The 22,590-nt window shown below is 52.1% G+C and overlaps 1 protein-coding gene across 2 annotated transcripts in view; it reads right to left on the bottom strand.

The window, feature by feature from the left end:
* FBLN1 (fibulin 1) overlaps window positions 1–22,590 on the bottom strand; it is a 98,815-nt gene that overhangs the window by 36,960 nt on the left and 39,265 nt on the right. For both annotated transcript variants that reach the window (XM_015150566.3, XM_015150567.3), the window contains exons 9-14: window positions 22,256–22,399; window positions 21,375–21,503; window positions 20,138–20,263; window positions 15,856–15,975; window positions 14,291–14,422; window positions 12,420–12,543 (exon numbers count right to left, since the gene is read on the bottom strand). In XM_015150566.3, the coding sequence (XP_015006052.2) occupies window positions 12,420–12,543; window positions 14,291–14,422; window positions 15,856–15,975; window positions 20,138–20,263; window positions 21,375–21,503; window positions 22,256–22,399 (775 nt within the window). The remainder of the gene's footprint in view (window positions 1–12,419; window positions 12,544–14,290; window positions 14,423–15,855; window positions 15,976–20,137; window positions 20,264–21,374; window positions 21,504–22,255; window positions 22,400–22,590) is intronic.

Consider the following 22,590-nt stretch of genomic DNA (forward strand, 5'->3'; position numbering starts at 1 on the left):
AAGTGGGCAGAGAGACAAGAAGAGGGTTAGGGCCGGTCCAGCAAGCGGAGAAACGGCAGAGCGCAGGGATGCGGGGCTGGCAGGCGGGGCCTCCCGCCGCCCCTCTGGCTGATTCAGCCAACACGAAGGGCGCCCCTCACTCACCTGCGGGAGGCGCTGTGGACCTCCAGGCTGCTGATTCAGGCACTAGCCTCTTCCAACACCGTCTGGGGCACTGGGTGGCTGGGAGACCAAGGGCTGTGCCCGGAGTGAGGTGCGTCCCCTCCTCACTGGCAGAGCCCCACCCCACGGGCACTCCACAGGCACACCTTTGCCCTTCCCAGGCCCTCACCCAGGCAGTGGCCAGGGCTACACAGGGATCTTGGGTGGGTCTCGGAGGTGACCCGTGAAATGACTATCTCTGCCACTAGCAAACAGAGCTGCTGCCGTTTACCAAGTGCTCAGCTTTTCCTCACCACATACTCTCTAGTGTGATCACTGTCACTACACCATGACAGTGGCTTCGGTGACATTTTTCACATGAAGACACTGAGGCTCAGAGAGAATGTGGCCTTCCCACTTCCCAAGGTCACAAAGTGAGTGAGGGAGCCATATCTATGCTCAGCCAGTGAGGTTGGCTCCCAGTTTCCTGTCACTAAGCCCTTGTGTTCCAGGCCAGTACCTCTGGGTCCATAGGGCCAGTTCAGGGCTTGGATTGGAAATGGGGACAGATCCCAACTTCCTGCAATAGAAACAGAGACAGGTCCTAACTTTCTGGGTGGAGACAGGGGTGGGTCCTAACTTCCTGCAGTGGAGACGGGTCCTGTGATGGTTAATACGGAGTGTCAACTTGATTGAATTGAAGGATACAAAGTATTGATCCTGGGTGTGTCTGTGAAGGTGTTGCCAAAAGACAGTTACATTTGAGTCAGTGGGCTGGGAAAGGCAGACCCACCCTCAATCTGGGTGGGCACCAACTAATCAGCTACCAGTACAGCTACGGCACAAGCAGGCAGAAAAATGTGAAAAGAGAGACTGGCCTAGCCTCCCAGCCTACATCTTTCTCCCGTGCTGGATGCTTCCCGCCCTCGAACATCAGACTCCAAGTTCTTCAGTTTTGGGACTCGGACTGGCTCTCCTTGCTCCTCAGCCTTCAGATGGTCTATTGTAGGACCTTGTGATCATGTGAGTTAATGCTTAATAAACTCCCCTTTATATATACGAATTCCATTAATTCCATCCCTCTAGAGAACCCTAACTACTACAGATGTGGGTACCAGGAGTGGCTTTAGAGGAACAGAATATTAAAGATGGAGTTCTTTCATTGGTTTTGGGGTTTCTGGAGTTGGCTGGTTAACGATTAGACCCAAAAATGCTAAGGACTCTACTTCTAATAGTATGGAGAACACTGATAGTCCTTGGCATGAACTGTTTAGAAAGTTACGCAAAATAAATGCATTTGAAACTCCTGATTCATCGCTCATGAGAGGCAAGTTTAGTGACTCTATACATAATACTTTTGATCATATGTGGAGAACCAAGGAACTTAATGAAGCTGGTTGTTTGCTCCTAAGTTCAGTGGACAAAGTGATGAAGGAAAATGATGAACTCGGGGATTCTATCTCCCGGCTTCAGAAGCAGATACTGAGCTTCAAATCTGCTAAGATTGCCCTGAGTGAGAGTCTTATCTCCCGTAGAGGAAGAGCTGAAATTGTGGGAAAACAGACACCAGCTCTTATCATGCGAGTGGCTGATCTGCAATGAAAGATGCATGCACAGCCTCGCCAGGTGTCTACTGTTAGAGTGAGAGCACTGATTGGAAAAGAATGGAACTCTGCAACTTGGAATGGGGACGTGTCGGAGGAGCCAGATGAAGCTAGGGACACTGAGTCTGTAAACTCTGATGAACCTTTTTTGCCAGAAGAAATAGCTTAACAGCTTCCCCATCCCCAGTAGTGGCAACATCCCCTCCCCTACCCATCAGCCTTTCCACTTTTGTCCTAGAAGATAAACCCCGCTGCCTGAGGCAACAGTGATGGCCTCCTGTGAGGCAGTTGCCAGGGAAGATAATGTTGATTCTCCTCAGGAGCCACCCCTAACACCCCCGTTTGCCTCTAGACATATAACTAGACTGAAGTTGTGGCGGGCCACTAGAGATGAGGTTGAGAGTGTGACCCATGAGGCAGTGAGCTACACTCAAAAAGAACTGCTTGAGTTTTCTAATTTATAGAAACAAAAATCTGGAGAACGGGCATGAGAATGGATAGCAAGGGTGTTGGAGAATGGTGGAAGGAACATAGCACTGGATCAGGCTGAATTTACTGACTTAGGCCCACTAAGCAGGGACTCTGCATTTAATGTTGCAACTCAGGGAGTTTAAAAAGGTTCTAACAGTTTATTTGCTTGTTTAGCAGAAATATGGATGAAGAGATGGCCCACTGTGAGCGAGCTGGAAATGCCTGGCCTTCCTTGGTTTAATGTAGAGGAAGGGATCCAAAGACTTAGGGAGATTGGGATGGTGGAGTGGATTAGTCACTTTAGACCTACTCATCCAAGCTGGGAGGGTCCAGAAGATATACCCTTGACCAATGCCTTTCAAAATAGATTTGTGAAGGCAGCACCTGCATCTTTGAAGAGTCCTGTAATTGCTCTTCTTAGTATGTCAGATCTAACAGTGGGAACCGCAGTCACTCAACTACAAAATTTAAATACAATGGAAATAATTGGATCCTGAGGTGGCAGTGGCCAAGTGGTAGCACTCAACCGTCAAAGGCAAGGTGGGTGTAGTTACTGTAATGGACAGCAGAGGCAAAGCGGCAATTGGAATAGTCTGACTCATGTAGAGCTCTGGCATTGGCTAATTAATCACAGTGTTCCTAGAAGTGAAATTGATAGGAAGCCTACTGCATTCCTACTTGATTTGTATAAGCAGAAAACTTCTAGGTCACATGGACAAAGACTAATTTGAATTATAAAAACAGAGAATCATGGCCCCTCAATTTCCAGACTTGAACCAGTTTACAGACCCAAAACCCCTTAAATGAGGGGAGGCCGGGTCCCCTTGAGGAAGGACCCCACTACATTACCAACAATTTATGCAGTGAATCTTTCTCCCATCTTTCCCCAAAGAGACCTCCGGCCTTTTACCAGAGTAACTGTGCACTGGGGAAAGGGAAATGATCAGACATTTAGGGGAATACTGGACAGTCTCTGAGCTGACGTTGATTCCAGAGGACTCAAAACGTCATCGTGGCCCTCCAGTTAAATAGGGGCTTAAGGAGGTCAGGTAATTAATGGAGTTTTAGCTCAGGTCTGACTTACAGGGGGTTCCTGGACCCATCCTGTGGTCATTTCCCCAGTGCCAGAATGCAAAATTGGCACAGACATACTTAGCAGCTGGCAGAACCCCCACACTGGCTCCCTGACTGGTAGGGTGAGGGCTTTTATGGTTGGAAAAGCCAAATAGAAGCCATGAGAGCTACCTCTACCTAGAAAAACAATAAATCAAAAACAATATCGCATCCCTGGAGGGACTGAGGAGATTAGTGTCACCATCAAAAACTTGAAAGACTCAGGGGTGCTGTGATTCCCACCACATCCCCATTCAACTCTCCCATTTGGCCTGTGCAGAAGACAGATGGATCTTGGTGAATGGCAGTGGATTATCGTTAAGCTTAGCCAAGTGGTGACTCCAATTGCAGCTGCTATACCAGATGTGGTTTCCTTGCTTGAGCAAATTACCACATCTCTTGGTACCTGGTATGCAGCCACTGACTTGGCAAATGCATTTTTCTCCATTCCTGTTCCAAGGCCCACCAGAAGCAATTTGTCTTCAGCTGGCAAGACCAGCAATATACCTTCACAGTCGTACCTCAGGGGTGTATCAACTCTCTGGCTTTGTGTCATAATCTTATTCATGTCATAATCTTATTCAGAGAGACCTTGATCGCATTTTGCTTCTGCAAGATATCACGCTGGTCCATTAAAATTGGTGGCATTATGCTGATTGGTTCCAGTGAGTGAGAAGTAGCAAACACACTGGACTTACTGGTGAGACATTGGCATGCCAGAGGATGAAAAATAAATCCGATAATAAAATTCAGGGACCTTCTACCTCAGTAAAATTTCTAAGGGTCCAGTGGTTTGGGGCCTGTTGAGATATTCCTTCTAAGGTGAAGGATAAGTTGCTGCATTTGGCCCCCACTACAACCAAGACACAACGCCTAGTGAGCCTATTTCGATTTTGGAGGCAACACATTCCTCATTTGAGTATTACTCCAGCCCATTTATCAAGTGACCTGAAAGGCTGCCAGTTTTGAGTGGGGTCCAGAACAGGAGAAGGCTCTGCAACAGGTCCAGGCTGCTGTGCAAGCTGCTCTGCCACTTGGGCCATATGATCCAGCAGATCCAATGTTGCTTGAGGTGTCAGTGGCAGGCAAGGATGCTGTCTGCAGCCTTTGGCAGGCCCCCATAGGTGAATCACAGTGGAGGTCTCTAGGCTTTCAGAGCAAGGCCCTGTCACCTTCTGCAGATAACTACTCTCCTTTCGAGAGACAGCTCTTGGCCTGTTACTGGGCCTTGGTGGAAACTGAATGTTTGACTCTGGGTCATCAAGTCACCATGTGACCTGAACTGCCCATCATGAACTGGGTGCTTTCTACCCATCTAGCCATAAAGTTGGTCATGCACAGCAGCATTCCATCATCAAATGGAAGTGGTATATATGTGATCGGGCTTGAGCAGGTCTTGAAGGCACAAGTTAAGTTACATGAGGAAGTGGCTCAAATGCCCATGGTCTCCACTCCTGCCAACTTGCCTTCTGTCCTCCATCCTGCACAGATGGCCTCATGCAGAGTTCCCAATGATCAGCTGACAGAGGAAGGGAAGACTAGGGCCTGGTTCACAGATGATTCTGCACGATATGCTTGCACCACTCAAAAGTGGACAGCTGCAGCACTACAGCCCCTTTCTAGGACATCCCTGAAGGACAGTGGCAAAGGGAAATCTTTCCAGTGGGCAGAACTTCAAGCAATGCACCTGGCTGTGCACTTTGCATGGAAGGAGAAATGACCACATGTGCGATTATATACTGATTCATGGGCTGTGGCCAATGGTTTGGCTGGATGGTCAGAGACTTGGAAGAAGCATGATTGGAAAATTGGTGACAACGAAATTTGGGGAAGAGGTATGTGGATAGACCTCTTTTGAGTCAAAAACTGTGAAGATATTTGTATCACATGAGAGTGCTCACCATATCACTTAAAAGTGCTCAGCAGAGGAGGATTTTAATAAGCAAGTGGACAGGATGATTCGTTCTGTGGACACCACTCAGCTTCTTTCCCCAGCCACCCCGGTCATTGCCCAGTGGGCCCATGAACGAAGTGGCCATGGTGGCAGGGATGGAGGTTATGCATGGGGCTCAGCAACATGGACTTCCACTCACCAAGGCTGACCTGGATACGGCCACTGCTGAGGGCCCAATCTGCTAGCAACAGAGACCAACACTGAGCCCTCGATATGGCACCATTCCTCGAGGTGATCAGCCAGCTACCTGGTGGCAGGTTGATTTTATTGGACCTCTTCCATCATGGAAAGGGCAGAGGTTTGTCCTCACTGGAATACATATTTACTCTGGATATGGGTTTGCCTATCCTGCACACAATGCTTCTGCCAAGACTACCATCCGTGGATTCACGGAATGCAAGCACTCACTTTACGGCTAAAGAGGTACGGCAGTGGGCTCATGCTCACAGAATTCACTGGTTTTACCATGTTGCCCATTGTCTTGAAGCAGCAGATTGATAGAACGGTGGAATGGCCTTTTGAAGTCACAATTACAATGCCAACTAGGTGACAGTACTTTGCAGGGCTGGGGCAAAGTTCTCCAGAAGGCCATGTATGCTCTGAATCAGCATCCAATATATGACACTGTTTCTTCCATAGCCAGGATTCACAGGTCCAGGAATCCAAGGGTGGAAATGGAAGTGGCACCACTCATCATCACCCCTAGTGATCCACTAGCAAAATTTTTTCTTCCTATTCCTGCAACATTACGTTCTGCTGGCCTAGAGGTCTTAGTTTCAGAGGTCTTAGCTGCCACTAGGAGACACAACAATGATTCCATTAAACTGGAAGTTAAGATTGCCCCCTGGACACTTTGGGCTCCTCCTACCTTTAAGTCAACAGGTTAAGAAGGGAGTTACAGTGTTGGCTGGGGTGACTGACTCAGACTATCAAGATGAAATCAGTCTACTACTCCATAATGAAGATAAGTTAGAGTATGCAAGGAACACAGGAGATCCATTAGGGCATCTCTTAGTATTACCATGCCCTGTGATTAAGGTCAAAGGGAAACTACAATAGCCCAATCCAGGCAGGACTACAAATGACCCAGACCCTTTAGGAATGAAGGTCTGGGTCACTCCACCAGGAAAAAAACCGCGATATGCCAAGGTGCTTGCTGAAGGCAAAGAAATACAGAATGGGTAGTAGAAGAAGGTAGTCATCAATACCAGCTAAGACCCATGTGACCAGTTGCAGAAACGAGGGCTGTAATTGTCATGAGTATTTCCTCCTTCTTTTGTTAAAAGCATGGCCAGGCACTGTGGCTCATGCCTGTGATCCCAGCACTTTGGGAGGCTGAGGTGGGCGGATCACTTCAGGTCAGGAGCTCGAGACCAGCCTGACCAACATGATGAAACCTCGTCTCTACTTAAAATAGAAAAATTAGCTGGGTGTGGTGGCACACACCTGTAATCTCAGCTACTCAGGAGGCTGAGGCGGGAGAATCACTTGAACTTGGGAGGCGGAGGTTGTAGTGAGACAAAATCACACCACCACACTTTAGCCTAGGCAACGGAGGGAGACTCTGTCTCAACAAACAAACAAACAAAAAACAAACAAAAATGTTTGTGCATGTATACACTTGTACTAACAAAAATGTCTTCATTTTATTTCCTTTCTCCTTTATCAAGTGACATAAGATTTACTGAATTCACATCAGCATTTAAATATCGTTAACTTTATATAATAGTATTTAGGTTGGGGATTGGTGAGTTTCTGGTTGTACGAAGGATAGTTGTGTTATGTTAGGCATAATTATGACCTTATTATTGTCTTTATTTGAAGATTTTATATGATCTCAGGAGATGTGCATGGGTTCAAGTTGACAAGGGGTGGACTTGTGATGGTTAACATTGAGTGTCAACTTGATTGGATTGAAGGATACAAAGTATTGATCCTAGGTGTTTCTGTGAGGGTGTTGCCAAAAAAGATTCACATTTGAGTCAGTGGGCTGAGAAAGGCAGATTCATCCTTAATCTGGGTGGGCACCAACTAATCAGCTACCAGCACGACTACAGCATAAGCAGGCAGAAAAACGTGAAAAGAGAGACTGGCCTAGCCTCCCAGACTACATCTTTCTCCCGTGCTGGATGCTTCCTGCCCTCAAACATCAGACTCATTTCTCTTCATTTTTAGGACTCAGACTGCTCTCCTTGCTCCCAGCCTGGAGATGGCCTATTGTGGGACCTTGTGATCATGTGAGTTAGTACTTAATAAACTCCCCTTTGTATATATAATGGAATATACATATATATGTATATATGAATATACATGTACTATATATATATACACACACACTAGGAGTTTCTGGGCTGGTTCCTTCTGGACAAAGAACAGGGCCTGGGACACCTGCTATGTGCTTAGCAAATGACTAATGCACATATAATACATATATATATACATATACACACGTATATATATACACATATATATATCTAGTATATATATTAGATATACATGTGTGTGTATATATATGTGTATATATATGGATATATATGGATATATATAATGTGTATATAGGTGTGTATATATATAATGGAATATACGTATATACACACATATATACGTATATTCCATTAGTTCTGTCCCTCTAGAGAACCCTAAATAGTACAGGTCCAAACTTCTTGCGGTAGAGACAGAGACGGGTCCCAGCCTCCTGTGATGGAGACAGGGACAGGTTCCAAACTCCTGGGGTGGAGATGGGGATGGGTCCTAACTTCCTTCAGTGGAGACGGGGACGGGTCTTAACTTCCTGTATAGGATGAGCACAGATTCCAACTTCCTGTTACAGATTCTAACTTCCTGTGACAGGATGAAGATAGGTATTATCTTCCTGCTACAGGATAGTAACAAGTTCTAATTTCTTGTCACAAGATGGGACAGGGGTCGTCTCCTGTGTCCTGAACTCCTGGCCCATCACACTCTGAAGGTGGCTGCCTTAAGAAGCAGGGCCCAGGTGCAGAGCCCCAGAGGACCTGGCCCAGGTGCTCCAGGAAGTCCCGCCATCTGGGCTGTGTCTGGATTCTGCAGCCAGGAGCATCCTCTCGTCCTGGCTTTCCATCACATCTCCCTCTTGGCTTTTTAAGTTTCTGTGTCTCGTGCTGGGTTACTTGGACTTGCTTGAGGCATTTATTGAGACTGTCTCCTTTTACCTCCTCTTTCCAGGTTTGTCGGGACTGACAGGAGGCCTTGCATTTACTTGGCTAATGACCATTCCAAGCTCTTAGAAAGGACTGGCCTGGGAGTCAGGGGCACTGAAGGGGGAGTCCTGCCTGGGAGGGGCCCAAAGCAGAGGCAGGAAAGAAGGTGGGCACGGGTGCTGCTGGTGGCAGCCTGCCCCAGAGATGCCCAGGTCCAGGCCAAACAGGAGTGCTCCAGGTGATCTGAGAGCCCTTCCCCAGGGGGGCCTCTGAGGAGCTGCGACCGAAGCGTCCATGAACTGGGGGAGGAGCATGGGACCCGTGAACTGTGCTTCCGGTTGCAGGTGAACCGTACTCGCTCCTGCCACTGTCTCCCATCGTCCTCCCGCTCTACTGGCGGGAAGACAGATGCCCAGTGAGGACACAGAACTTGCTCATGGCTCCATGGTGTGTAGTAAGGGGCAGGCTTGGCTTTCAAAGTCAGCCTGTCTTACTTCAAAGCTTTTACACACACAGTGTACACGCACAGGCACGCGCGCGCACACACACACGCGCACGCGCACACACCCCAGCAGCTTCGGGACCAGCCTGGATGAGGCTGATCAGCAGGTGGCGCTAGAGTCGCCCTGGTGGGATTTCAGCTTCCCTGCGTCTCTCAGCAGGGCCGGTACTAATCAGGGGTGGGGTTTTGTTTTGCCACAGGGAAGCGTTCAGCCAGCACGCCGGAGGAAAGCAATGGGAGGAAAGCAATGGGAGGTGTGCGTGATGTTCTGGTGCAGCTCATGCCGTCATCACACACAGCGAGCTGGTCACTCCTCCCTGGAGGCTCCCCCTCCAACCCCACACAGTCATTCCTCAGAGCACCCCAAAACCTTCTCTACACTAGGAGTTTCTGGGCTGGCTCCTTCTGGACAAGAACAGGGCCTGGGGCACCTGCTATGTGCTTAGCAAATGACTAATGCACAAAAATAAACACGTCCTTGATTTTCCTGGTTAAGTCCTGGCTTCAATGATCCTACTTCACTCTACTCGAACTTAATAAAACACCAGAAACATAACTATCTGGCAAACTGCCTGTCAGACTGGGAACGGCCCAAAAATCCCTTTTAGCCAGTGTGTCGAGGTCAGGGACGGGCTGTCATCACTGAATCTATTACAGAGCTGGGCACAGGCGAGCCCGTCCCGTCCCCGCCTGCCATGCAGGCCCTGGTTTCCAGACATGTCCCCTCGGCAGGCCACGCATCCTGGGCCATGTCACGTGTTAGAGAACAATGTGCTCCAACTTGCCAGTTCAACATATTTGACCCTAACACCCCAAGCTCTGTGGAGATGATCCTAAGCCACCACGCACCAGAGAGAAAAGGCCGTCTAGGCCCCCTTCTTCTCCTGGGAGGCACAGCAGTTCTGGCCACCCCAGGTGCTTGTGGACATCCCTGCCGGAATTTTCGTGACTCACATGCTCGTCGTCCGGGAGACAAGCCCCAGAACTGGCCAAGGCAGGGGGGCCATCGACGGCTCTATCTCCGCCACCGTCACCGTGTTACACCCTCAGGCCCACAGCTGTTCACTCACGTCCCATTCCCAAGAAGCGGCAACCAAGGCCACCCGGCTTTGCTCCAGCTTTCTAGACCACAGGTCATCAGGGGCCAGCCCCACTGAGGGGATAAAGAGGATGTGTCCGGCCCCATCAAAGGCTGTGGGACAGCTTTGCACACTTCCTCCTGCGGGCAGGAGGGAATTGTATGGGGAGGACTGTAACAGCTTGGTCCTGTCCACAAGGCCGAGCCCTGTGGTTTGCGGCCCAGCTTCCTGGGTCATGCTCCAGTTACCAGCCCTCGGCCTCCGGGATGTTCCCCAGATGGAAGCCGTGTGACTGGAGAGAGAGAGAAAGCCGCAGAAGCGGACTCTGCAGTCCTGTCTGTCAAGGCTCCCGAGTGAGGCAGTCTTGCTGAGTTGTTAACCACAGAAGCGCTGGCCACAGATCCCTCCTCAATATGGCTCTTTTAGATTTTAAAAATTGCTTTCTGAAGTTTAGATGAAAAAACGCTTTAAGAAGTTTGGGTTTTTGATGAGCAGGAAAAGGGGCTGTAAAATACAAAACTCCAGTCTGAGGGGTTAGCAGTGCTGAGCGGCCGTGGCCCCTCCTTGCTATCAACCCTGGGAGTCCAAAGGCTGGAACAAGCCAGGCGCCCGGCAGGTCAGTCCCTTACTACACAGCACACAGGGCCCAGGTTTCCGGCTGAACTCCCCATTTCACCACGCGTGTCCATACTCCCGCCCCTTCTGCCTGATTCGATTCCCCTTCCACCTTCATGCCGGCATGGCCCACTCCAGACAGCCCCCTGCCCACCCTCACACCCAGCCACGTCGGGGCCCCTCCTCCCTCTTAGCGCATGCTCCAAAGGCCGAGCCAGTGCGGGGACAAAGGCCTTTGTGGGCTCACTGTCTACCCAGGTGCCTGCACACAGTAGGTCCAGGAAGAAATGACTTTCTCCAGCACTGAGGGGTGGCAGAGGCTTCCACAGCCAACATGAGGGGTGGAGCTGGGTTCTGCCGATTTCAGCCATGACCTTAGCAGACATGGCCAACCTGCCCACCCTCGGGCTTAGAAGGCGCCAGGGCCCCTGTGCAGGGCAGCCTCCTCCTCGTCAAAAGGTGGTTTCATGACTGTGTGCAAGCTAGAAATCGAGGTCACAACCACAGCCAGCCTCCTGGAATCCTCAAGCCCAGGCACTGACAAAGGCTGGGGAGAGAGTGAACTTACAATGACAGACGGCTGCACAGCCTCCAGCTGAGGCCATGGAACTTTCTTAATGGCTCAGAGAAGCACTGTCACTGCCTGCCAGGCTGTTGCATAACCATGAGCTCTTCAGGATGCTACAGACTTGCAAACCCAGTTTTGGGGCAGCTTTTTCCTAACCCAAGCTCAGGAAGGAAACAAGATGTTGGGTTTTCAAGCAGACAGAAACCCATGCTGGGAAACAGCAGATCAGGGAAGCGGCCGGGCCAGCCAACGGGCCATCCCAATGCCAGGAAGAATATGGAGGGCTGCCAGGGACAACGGGGCCGCTCGGTGACCCAGAAGTCTTGCTATGCCATGAGCCAGGGCAGCTGCCCCTCGGGTCAGGCGGTGAACACTACCACTGACCCTCAGGTGGTGGGGGCAGCTGGCCAAGAACCCAAGGCAGGCTGAAGGTCAAGAGGCCAAGGCCTGGGAAACGGCTGGCTGCCTGCACTGCACACTAAGAGTGCTGGGGGAGGTCACAAGTCCACAGTCCTGAGATCTGTCCCAGCGTGGAGCTTTTCCTGAAGCAACTGACAGTAGCACTAAATGAGACTTGACGAATACAATTAGGGGTAAGGGGGATAGGAAGTGGGAACCGTGGTCTCAAGTGGACGCCGTGATGGCCTAGGAGTGAGTGAGCTTACAAAGACATAGGGGCACGCAGCCCCCCGTTTAGGATCTGGAATCTTTGATGCTGTTCCCACAGTCACCAGGCTGGATGAATTCTGGCTTTCAGGGAGGCACCTAACAACAATGTCCAACAAGTCACATCGGCTCCCTGACTTTGGACTGACATGGAGACACTGTTACCTACACATCTGAGTCAGAGCACGTTCTGACATCTGCATGTTACAGATGAGAAAACCGAGGCCCAGAGAGCTTGCCCAAGGCTCCACCTAGGAAAACAGAGGGCTGTGGTTTCTGCCTGGTTCTGTGCACAGCCTTGGCCTGAAAGCATGACTATAGACCCCAGATTCATTTGCAGTTACTCCTTTGACTTTCTGAGACCAGTGTCACTAGCATTTAGAGGCTTGAGGGCCAGGGATCAGGTGAGTGCCCTGTGTCCCTCATGGGAGGACACTGAGGTCACAGCCTGATAACCCATCCACCCGGAAGCTGGGTCACCAGGAAGGCCAACACAGACAGACGATGGCATGGTCCAGATGACTTACGTGGCTGCGGAGCGGCGATAGTTCTCAGGGCACTCGAAGACCAGGCAGCGGAAGCCGCCCTGGATGTTGAAGCAGGTCTCATTGACGGAGCAGTTGTGGATGCCAGTCACACACTCATCAATGTCTGCAAGAGACCCCCACAGCAGCACAATGAAGGCAGAGGCTGCAGGAGCCATCCCCATCTGGACACGGAGGAGCCCAGGCCTCCCATCAACTAGGGTTAGGGGTGGCGATCAGGCCATCCATGCCCTCCACTGGCTGATCTTCAGAGCAGTGTCCTGTGCCAGTTCTTACATTTATAGGATATTTACATTTATAGAGTGTTAACTTATCATTTGCAATCCATGGAGGGAGTGTGACAATGGTAAAAGTAAACACTGCATGACGGGTCCTGGGAGTGCCTCGCAAGGCAGGATAACTCACTGAATCCTCCTAAGAACTCAATGAGGCAGATACTGTTATGATCCTCATTTTATGAGGAGCTCACAGAGCTTTAGAGACCTGCCTGAGGTTACATATTTTATAAATGTCAGAGCCGAGCTTTGAACCCAGGCGGGCTGGTGCCAGAGTCCATGCACTAACCACCCAGGGCCTCTCTGTGGCTCCCAAGCCACAGCACCCTTACCCGAGGTGTGACTCAACCTCTAAGGAGAAAAGGGCAGGAGCTGCTAGCTCCACACAACAATGAGAAAAACAGGCTTCGAGGGATCATACGTCTTGCCCTGTATGATGGGGTTGGTGGCTGTTCAGGGGGGACTGGAACCACCAGGACTGGGACTCCTGAGATGGGGCCTGGGGCACCACACCGAGAGGCCCCTGGAGATGGGTGAGCAGCCCAATCCCCACAGACTCTGGAGCAGCCAAACAGCGGGGCTCAGGGGCTGTCACCAGCCCTGGGAGACGTCCATTAAGAGGTGCCAAATGCCTGAGCATCGGTGGCAAAGACAACACTCCCCAGCCTCAAAGGCCCGGCTCAGGAATGTGTTTACGCTGAGTCTGGGCGGGACCCCAGGCTGCGGTGAGGGAGCCTGGCCAGGAGAAAAGTCATTTGCTCCGTCAGAAATGCAGACACAACCAGGCTCAGGCCCGGGGCAAGCGGAGGGGGCCTCCCAGGAAACACCGCAGCTCCTGTCTGCCTTTCATCAAAGTCACCCACCTTCCTCATGACCAGAAGCTACATCTGTGGGACCCAGGAGGCTTCTGGAGCCCCAGGATCCACAGCCCTGTGTGGGGCTCCCGAGGCACTGGCTGGACAGCCCCACCTCCATGACTCAGCTTCTGGGCCCAGCGTGTACACTGGGGATCACACGCTCACAAACACCCACTCAGCACCTGCTGTCAGTGACTGAATGGATGGTCGTCGGATGGCTTTGGGTGGCACACACAGCCCCCTAGAGCGTTCATAAAATGGGGGCTGAATGCAGAACCAATGCCACTGGCCCCCATCACTTAGTCCATGCTGGAGCTGACCCACAGTCATGAGTGTCCCTGGGCCATCCCACACCAGGCCACACCATCCCCTGGCCTGGACTGCTTCCTCCCTGGTGGGCATCTTCCTAAAGAACTCTGTTCCAGCCTTTTAGGGGCTGCTGAGGAGAGCATAGGAGGGCTCAAGTGTTCCTGCCGGATGCAGCCGTCATGGGGCTCAGACAACCCAGAGGACAAGTATGCTGGGGCCTGGGTGTGGGAGACCAGGGTGCTGCAGACCCCAGGACACCCCTTGGATGGTGGGAGGGCCTCCTTTTCCTGAATGCATCTGTGCTGTGGCCCTTGGGTTGGGGAAGTACAGCCCCCGAGCCTGGCCTCAGCCCCACCACACTGCAGAGCCCCAAGCACAGCATGAGGGACGCCAGGGCATTCCGCTTGCTCACCTTGGCAGTTACGGCCGTTGGGGGCCAGCCTGTAGCCAGACGAGGGGCAGCTGCACTGGAAGCTCCCAGGGATGTTGATGCAGCGGTAGGAGCAGATGTGGCCCCCGGTGGGCAGGGCACACTCGTCAATGTCTGCAACGGCAAAGCCCACCTCAGCCTCAGTGTCCTGGCACCTGGCCATGGCTGCTGGCCACGCTACATTGCCCTGGGGGCTGCACTGGGGCCCGGGAGGGCAGCAGCATGGGACAAGCTGAAGACAAGAAGCCTTAGAGACCATCACGCTCAGAGAGGCGATGGGACTAGCCTAGGGTCACACAGCAAGTTCATGGTGTGAAGTATGCATGTGGCGGGTAGGGGGAAACATGGACCGCAGTTCCACAATAAGAAACACAGCTCAGCTGGGCGCACTGGCTCAGGCCTGGAATCCCAACACTGTGGGAGGCTGAGGCAGGAGGATTACTTGAGCCCAGTAGTTCGAGATCAGCCTCGGCAACAAAGTGAGACCCTGTCTCTACAAAAAATCAAAAAAATTAGCCAAGCATACTGGTGCATGCCTGTGGGCCCAGCTACTCAAGGAGGCAGAGCTGGGAGGATTGCTTGATCCCAGAAGATGGAGGCTGCAGTGAGCTGTATTTGTACCACTGCCCTCCAACCTGAGTGACAGAGCTGTCTCTGTCTCAAAAACAAACAAGCAAACAAAATATACACACACCTTACACACGAAAACGGTAATCATCATAATTGCCCTTAATTGCCCGTAATTGCTATCATCTGGTTTAATCCTCCAATGATCTGGTGAGGCTGGAGTTAATCCCCATGTTACAGATGAAGAGTTAGAGCTCTGAGTCAGGGATACAGGTGGTCCGTGAGACCTCCCCTACCTCTCGGCCACACACCACCACCAAGCTCTGAGATGTGCAGCCCAAGGTCCCAGGGCACATCGCAATCACCACCATGCACATTATTAAACAAGTCAGGAGTGGTTTGCTGCCTTCCCACCCTCATGCTTAAGGATGGGAAAAGTATATTAGAATTTCAGTTGGGGGCCGGGCACGGTGGCTCATGCCTGTAATCCCAGCAATTTGGAAGGCTGAAGCAAGAGGATCACTTGAGCCAAGGAGTTCGAGACCAGCCTGGGCAACACGGCAAGACCCCGTCTCTAATTTTTAAAAAATAAAAAAAATCAGCCAGGCGTGGTGGTGTACGCCTATGGTCCCAACTACTTGGGAGGCTGAGGTGGGAGGATCACTTGAACCCGGGAAGCTGAGGCTGCAGTGAGCAGTGATTGCACCATATCACTCCAGCCTGGGTAACAGAGCAATACCCCATCTCAAAAAAAAAAAAAAAAAAAAAAAAAAAATCTCAGTTGGAGGGAAAACAGCAAACCACCCACTAGCCTCCAAGGGTGGACATGGAAGGTTTGCCAGGTGATGAAATCCCAGCTGGCTCTTCCCGTGGATTTGAAAGTCAGAGGCCGTGCTGCTGTGTCATGGCGGGTGTCATGGCGGATATCATGTCAAAGGCCACAGGTGGTTTTCCCCCTCAGCAAGCAGGGGCGTCCGCACCTTCACAGGTGACTCCGTCCACATCACTGAGCTGGTAGCCCCGCCGGCAGTAACACTGGTAGGAACCGTAGACGTTGGCACACTCCTGGCTACACGGGCTGCTGCTGCACTCATTGATGTCTGAAATACAAAGCGAGGGTCACTGCTCAGAGCGACATCACATGTCCCTGCCTCCACAGCAGCCCTCAGGGTCAATGAACAGAAAACCTCCTCTCCACCTCCCTCAGGTTAACACACTCGGAGAGGCGGAGGTCCTGGGGTGTGTGGCCGAGGGAGAGGTGTCATCACTGGTGACTCCAGACCCTCCCTCCCTGCCCCTGCCTGCTTTGACCACACCTTCTCCTGTCAGGACGGCAGCTATAGCCTCCAGCCTCAGCCCCGGGAAGCCAGCCCCCACCTGGCTGCCAGAGTCCATTCTAGTCCTCAAATGGAAATCTGATCCTGTGCTCCTCACTTCACCTCCAAGATGGCATCCTACACAGATGACGGCACTCAAGGAACACCTCAGCCATCCAGCCCATACCCCAGTACTCCTCATACTCCAATGCACAGAACTCACTGGGCCACCCAGCAACTCTGAACTACTGCTCAACTGTCCCCTTTACCTAGAGCAGAGGTCAGCGAACCACAGTCCATGGGCCAAATTCGTCCCAACACTTGTTTTTATAAATAAAGTTTTATTAGAACACAGCCAGGCCAGGCATGGTGGCTCATGCCTGTAATCCCAGTACTTTGGGAGGCCAAGGCGGGTGGATCACAAGGTCAGGGGTTCAAGACCAGCCTGGCCAGCATGGTGAAACCCCGTCTCCACTAAAAATACAAGAATTAGCTGGGCATGGTGGCACGTGCCTGTAGTCACAGCTTCTTGGGAGGCTGAGGCAGAAGAATTGCTTGAATCGGGAGGCAGAAGTTGCAGTGAGCCAAGATATACCACTGCACTCCAGCCTGGGTGACAGAGAGAGACTCCATCTCAAAATAATAATAATAAAAAAATAAAGAATACAGCCAGATTAATTTTTTTTTTTTTTTTGAGACAGAGTCTCTGTTGCCCAGGCTTGAGTGCAGTAGCTCAATCTCAGCTCACTGCAATCTCTACCTCTGGGAGCCCACTATCCACTAACGTGGATACGAATTCACGCAACTCTCCCACCTCAGCCTCCTGAGTAGCTAGGGGATTACAGGCATCCGCCACCATGCCCAGCTAATTTTTGTATTTTTAGTAGACACGGGGTTTCACGATGTTGGTCATGCTGGTCTCGAACTCCTGACCTCAAGTGATCTGCCTGTGTCGGCCTCCCAAAGTGCTGGGATTACAGGTGTGAGCCACTGCGCCCTGCCACACTCATTCTTTTACCATGGTCCTCTGGCCCCTTTTCTGCTACCACAGCAGAGTTGAGCGGTTGCAACCGAGATTGTGGCTGGAAAAGCCTTAAATCTGTGGCTGTCAGAGAACGTCCAATAGCCTTCCAGCCCGTGTTTCATCTCGGTGGCCCCCACACACCAGACCTGGCCTCTACCTGCCCAGTGGGGTCTCTCATCCCCCACTAGAGACACTCCCCAGTGCAGGACCTAGCTCTCACTACACACCCGCGGCAGGTGCTTAACACATGGTTAGTAAGGTCACGTGGCAAGGCTGGCCAGGCCCTGGTTCTGTGTCCACAATATTGTCCACTAATGTGGATATGAATGCCGACTTTTCAGTAATTTACGAGTGACTAGAGGAAGCACAAGCCAGGAATCCCACTACTTCTACTAAATAATAATAAAGCCAGCAGCCTCCACACTGCCAGCTCTTCATCCTGTGCTCAGCCCTGCGATAAGCTCTTCACATGCGTAATCTCGTTTCATCCTCACAACCCCCTATGGGGTTGGTCCTACTATGCCCATTTTACAGATGAGCACACCAAGGCCCAGAAAGATTGAGTTACCTCTTCAAGGCCATAGAAATGGCAGAAGTGAGGTTTGAACACAAGCCTGAGAGACTCAACTCGTGAATCTTGTTCCTTGTCCATACACGTTCTTGTGAACTAATCCCAGGACCCCCTCACACCGTCCATCCTCTGATTGAAGAATTATGCACACCACAACTTACCCTGGCGTATCTAACCCCTGTGACCATCTCATCACGAAAGAAAATTCTCATGGCAGAATTTTAGGACCTGCCACGTTTGAGTCAGGCTACAGAAGCCGTCCTCTGGGTCAGTGCACCGCACTCAACAGGGTGTCATGGGCAATGTGGACAATTGTCGAGGGCCGTCCAAAGCTCTCAGTGTCTGCTCAGCTCAGAACCTAATCCCTGCATAAGACACGACATCTGCCAAGCACCTAGTATGTGCCAGGCCTTGGGCTGACAGGCTGTTCATGTGACCTTCCCATCAGCCCAGGAGGTGTTATCTGAGAACCACAAGACTGTTGGCAAGAACAACTTTGTCCAACCCCCACATACCAAGAGACTTGACCCAACTTCAGCATGGCTGCCACTGGCCTAAGACCACGTACCCAGGATGCAGACCCAGCCCCCATGGCATGCCTGCCTGAGAAAGATCAATGCTGCCAAAAGAATTTTCTCTTGGTTCCAGCCCAAACCTGACTACAGGCGCTGACCTCCATTTTCCTTAGAAGCATCTACTTTCGCGGTGGCTCAAGCCTGTAATCCCAGCACTTTGGGAGGCCGAGGCGGGCGGATCACAAGGTCAGGAGATCGAGACCACAGTGAAACCCCGTCTCTACTAAAAATACAAAAAATTAGCCGGGCGCGGTGGCGGGCACCTGTAGTCCCAGCTACTCAGGAGGCTGAGGCAGGAGAATGGCGGGAACCCGGGAGGCGGAGCTTGCAGTGAGCCGAGATCGCGCCACTGCACTCCAGCCTGGGCGACAGAGCGAGACTCCGTCTCAAAAAAAAAAAAAAAAAAAAAAGAAAAACTTGCAAATGTAAATGGTTTCTCTGTCCCTTTGAGATGTGCAACCCAGAAGTGTCTTTCTCGAGGGCTGGGGACGAGACTGGGGAATGTCGTCATCGGGAAGGCCAGGGTGCTTCTCCCTGTCTCTATCGGAAGGGAAAGCCTAACTCCAATAAGAAGTTAGAGGCAGGCCGGGCGCGGTGGCTCACGCCTGTAATCCCAGCACTTTGGGAGGCCGAGACGGGTGGATCACGAGGTCAGGAGATCGAGACCATCCTGGCTAACACGGTGAAACCCCGTCTCTACTAAAAATACAAAAAAAAAAAAATTAGCCGGGCATGGTGGCGGGCACCTGTAGTCCCAGCTACACGGGAGGCTGAGGCAGGAGAATGGCGTGAACCCGGGGGGCGGAGCTTGCAGTGAGCCGAGATTGTACCGCTGCACTCCAGCCTGGGCAACAGAGCAAGACTCCATCTCAAAAAAAAAAAAAAAAAAAAAAAGTTAGAGGTAGGTTGGGTGCGGTGGCCCATGCCTGTAATCCCAGCACTTTGAGAGGCTGAGGCAGGTGGATTACGTGAGGTCAGGAGTTCGAGACTAGCCTGGCCAACATGGTAAAACCCCGTCTCTACTAAAAATACAAAAATTAGCCAGGTGCGATGGCGGGCACCTGTAATCCCAGCTACTCGGGAGGCTGAGGCAGGAGAATTGCTTGAACGCGGGAGGCGGAAGTCGCAGTGAGCCGAGATCGTGCCACTGCACTCCAGCCTGGGTGACAGAACAAGACTCCATCTCAAAAAAAAAAAAAGAAGTTTGAGGCAGGTGCCCTAATCAGTGACCCATGCCCTAAGGACCTCACTACTTCCTCTCACGGCTCATTTACAAAGCCTCCCTCCTTTTGTTTGCGTGACTTGAGATCAATGGACACAGAGGCCTCTCTCCCCTAGGCAGCATCTGATTAAAATCCGCACACGGTCTTTGTGCAAAACAAGTGTCCAGTTTTCCCTGCTCTTTCAAACATCAACCCCTCTCCCCTGTGAGGACATGGAGGCAGGGAGAGGTTGGGCATAACCAAGGCCCTGTGACTGGTGGGTCTCATGCTCCAAGCCCCACAATCCTAGCCACATCCCACATGGCCTCTGCCGCAGCCTGTGAACCCTGACACGGCCTCGGAGGGCGGATGTCATCAGGAGACATCGGGCTGGCAGGCGGGCAGTCCCCTCTGATGAACAATATTTTACAGGCACTTCCCCTGCTAACATGTCACTTAACACGTGCTGGGGAAACCAAGGCAGACCTGCTCCAAACGGGGCTGCAGGAAAACAGTGGCTTCCCCAGGAGGAAGCTGACGTGGCGGAAGTGAGTGGACGGGGCCCCAGCCTCACCTTCACACGACCTGCCGTCTACAGAGAGCCGGAAGCCCACGGAACAGCTGCAGATGTAGGAGCCCAGCGTGTTCTCGCACTTGTGGCCACAAAGGCGCCCGGGATAGCGCTGGCACTCGTTGACATCTGAAAGTGAGGGGTGGGTCAGCTCAGGGCAATGTCCAACACAGTGGCGCCACATTCCACCCTCCTAACAAGGTCAGCTCATGTCCTTTGTCCTCCACCTCCTCCAGCCTCCTTTCTTTTGTTTTCTTCATCTTTGAGACAGAGTCTCACTCTATCTCCCAGGCTGGAGTGCAGTGGCACGATCTCGGCTCACTGCAACCTCCGCCTCCCAGTTCAAGTGATTCTCCTACCTCAGCCTCCCAAGTAGCTGGGATTACAAGTGCAGGCTACCACGCCCAGCTAATTTTTGTATTTTTTATAGAGACGGGGTTTCACCATGTTGGCCAGGCTGGATTCAAACTCCTGACCTCAAGTGATCCGCCCACCTTAGCCTCCCAAAGTGCTGGGATTACAGGCACGAGCCACCACGCCCGGCCTCCAGCCTCATTTCTCACACAAGGAATGTAAAGTGACTTGTCCCAAGCACGCAGGAAGTCAGTGGGAGAGCCGGGACTGCCGCGGTGTGCCTGCCCGCCGGGCGACCCTTGTGCTCCTTCCGCGGCAGCACAGCTGATCTTGTGCCCTCCTGCCAGTCCTCCTCCCCAGGGCCCACAGGAGGGTCTGTCAGGATCTAGCAAAGTGCTTGCTTTGGGGGAGTGGGGTGGCAGCTGCCAGGCTTCCCTGGGCACCTAGGTTTGGTGACAGCAGGCACTGGCTGGAGAGGACCTGACCCCACTCCTGGTCAACTTTTCCCCTCACTGCCCTGGGCTAAAGGCACACTCCAGCTCCGGTGGCTCTGCAGCTCAGCGGTGAACCTCCAGGAAATCACTGACGCTGCCCGCATGTGTAGACCTGGCTCAACAGCACTTGGAGGTCCTGGGTCGAGCAGAACCCCTTTCTACAGGTGGGGAGCAAGCTCACATACAGGGGGCTGTGCCACCGGCCGCCCGGCTGGGCAGCAGCACAGCTCAGGCTAGAATGGGGTCTCCTGACTCAGGGTCTTCTCTTGGGGTCTGTCTGCACTTGGGATTATCTGAGATGAGGATCAGACCACATCGCTCGAGATGCCACAGAATGTGTCCCTGGTGCCACGTGGCCGGGTTCCCCCAAGGCCTGTGGGCCCCCCACGCACCCACACACATCCTGCTGATGCCGTCAAAATAGTAACCCGTCTTGCACTCGCAGCGGAAACTTCCGGGAGAGTTCACACAGCGGTGCCCCCTCCCACAGGGCTCGGCAGGTGGTGCGCACTCGTCCACGTCTTGCAAAGGAGAAAGAAAGCCATGATGAAAACCTTTAGTTTGGGTTTTTTCCCCCCAAGATGATCAGAAAGGAAAGCAAGAAACGAGCACATGGAAACGGGCATTCCATTTCAACTCGACTTCACAGAGCACCTAATGTGTGCGAGTCCCAGACTGTGGAGACAGCTGACCCAGAGGCAGCCCTACCTGGCTGGTAGGCCAGGAACCCAGAGAGACACTGAAGAAGTGTCCTGGGGATTATGTGAGGAAGGCTCCTTCTCTGGCAGGATCTAGGCAGGCTGGGTGCCCTGGATCCAAAGGAACGTAGGAGCAGGTGGGCAGAGGGAATGACGTAAGAGCAAACACCCACACAGAGAGGAAAGGACAGTGCTTGTGTGGTGAGTGGCAGGACCCACACTGCCTGAATTACAAGGTATGTGGAATTGGCCCAGCTCTAGGGGACTGGACAGTAAGCAGAGGCATCTGTCCTTTGTCACCAGTGGGGAGCTGATGGAGTTGTAAACAGGACGGGGTGAGAGAGCTTTGGGCTCAGGACAAGCTGGACAAGGTTGAGGCAGTAGATGGGCTGGTGTTCTACTGCACCAGTCCAGGCAAGACAATGAAGCCCCATGCTTGGGAATTGACAATGGGATGGATGGGCTGATAGAAACGGCTTTGCTTTGGGGATCAACTTTCTGCTTCCAGAGAAGGGAGGGTGTGTGCTGGAAGCAGACAGGAAAGTGGATTTCAGATTTGGCTTCTTAATACCAACCAACACAGCGAGTTCCCTCCTCGTTGAGATGGTAGCCACGGCCACAGTTGGGCACGTTCTTCTGGCACGTGTAGGAGCCCTCCGTATTGATGCATGTATGCCCGGTAGGGCACGGGGCACTGATACTCAAACACTCATTGATATCTACGGCGGGAAAAGACAGAGACAACGTGGTTAAACCTGGAGGGTGTCCCAGAACCCAAAAACTGGATCTCCAAAGAAATTCCCCTTCCCACCTCTTTGCAAAACCACAAATGGAGGGGCTCAACCCCCTCACCCTGGACCACACAGCCGTCTCCCAACTGGCTCCCAAATTCTATCACTGCACACTGCCT

The sequence above is a fragment of the Macaca mulatta genome, chromosome 10, assembly GCF_049350105.2.
Source record: "Macaca mulatta isolate MMU2019108-1 chromosome 10, T2T-MMU8v2.0, whole genome shotgun sequence".
Classification (NCBI taxonomy): domain Eukaryota; kingdom Metazoa; phylum Chordata; class Mammalia; order Primates; family Cercopithecidae; genus Macaca; species Macaca mulatta.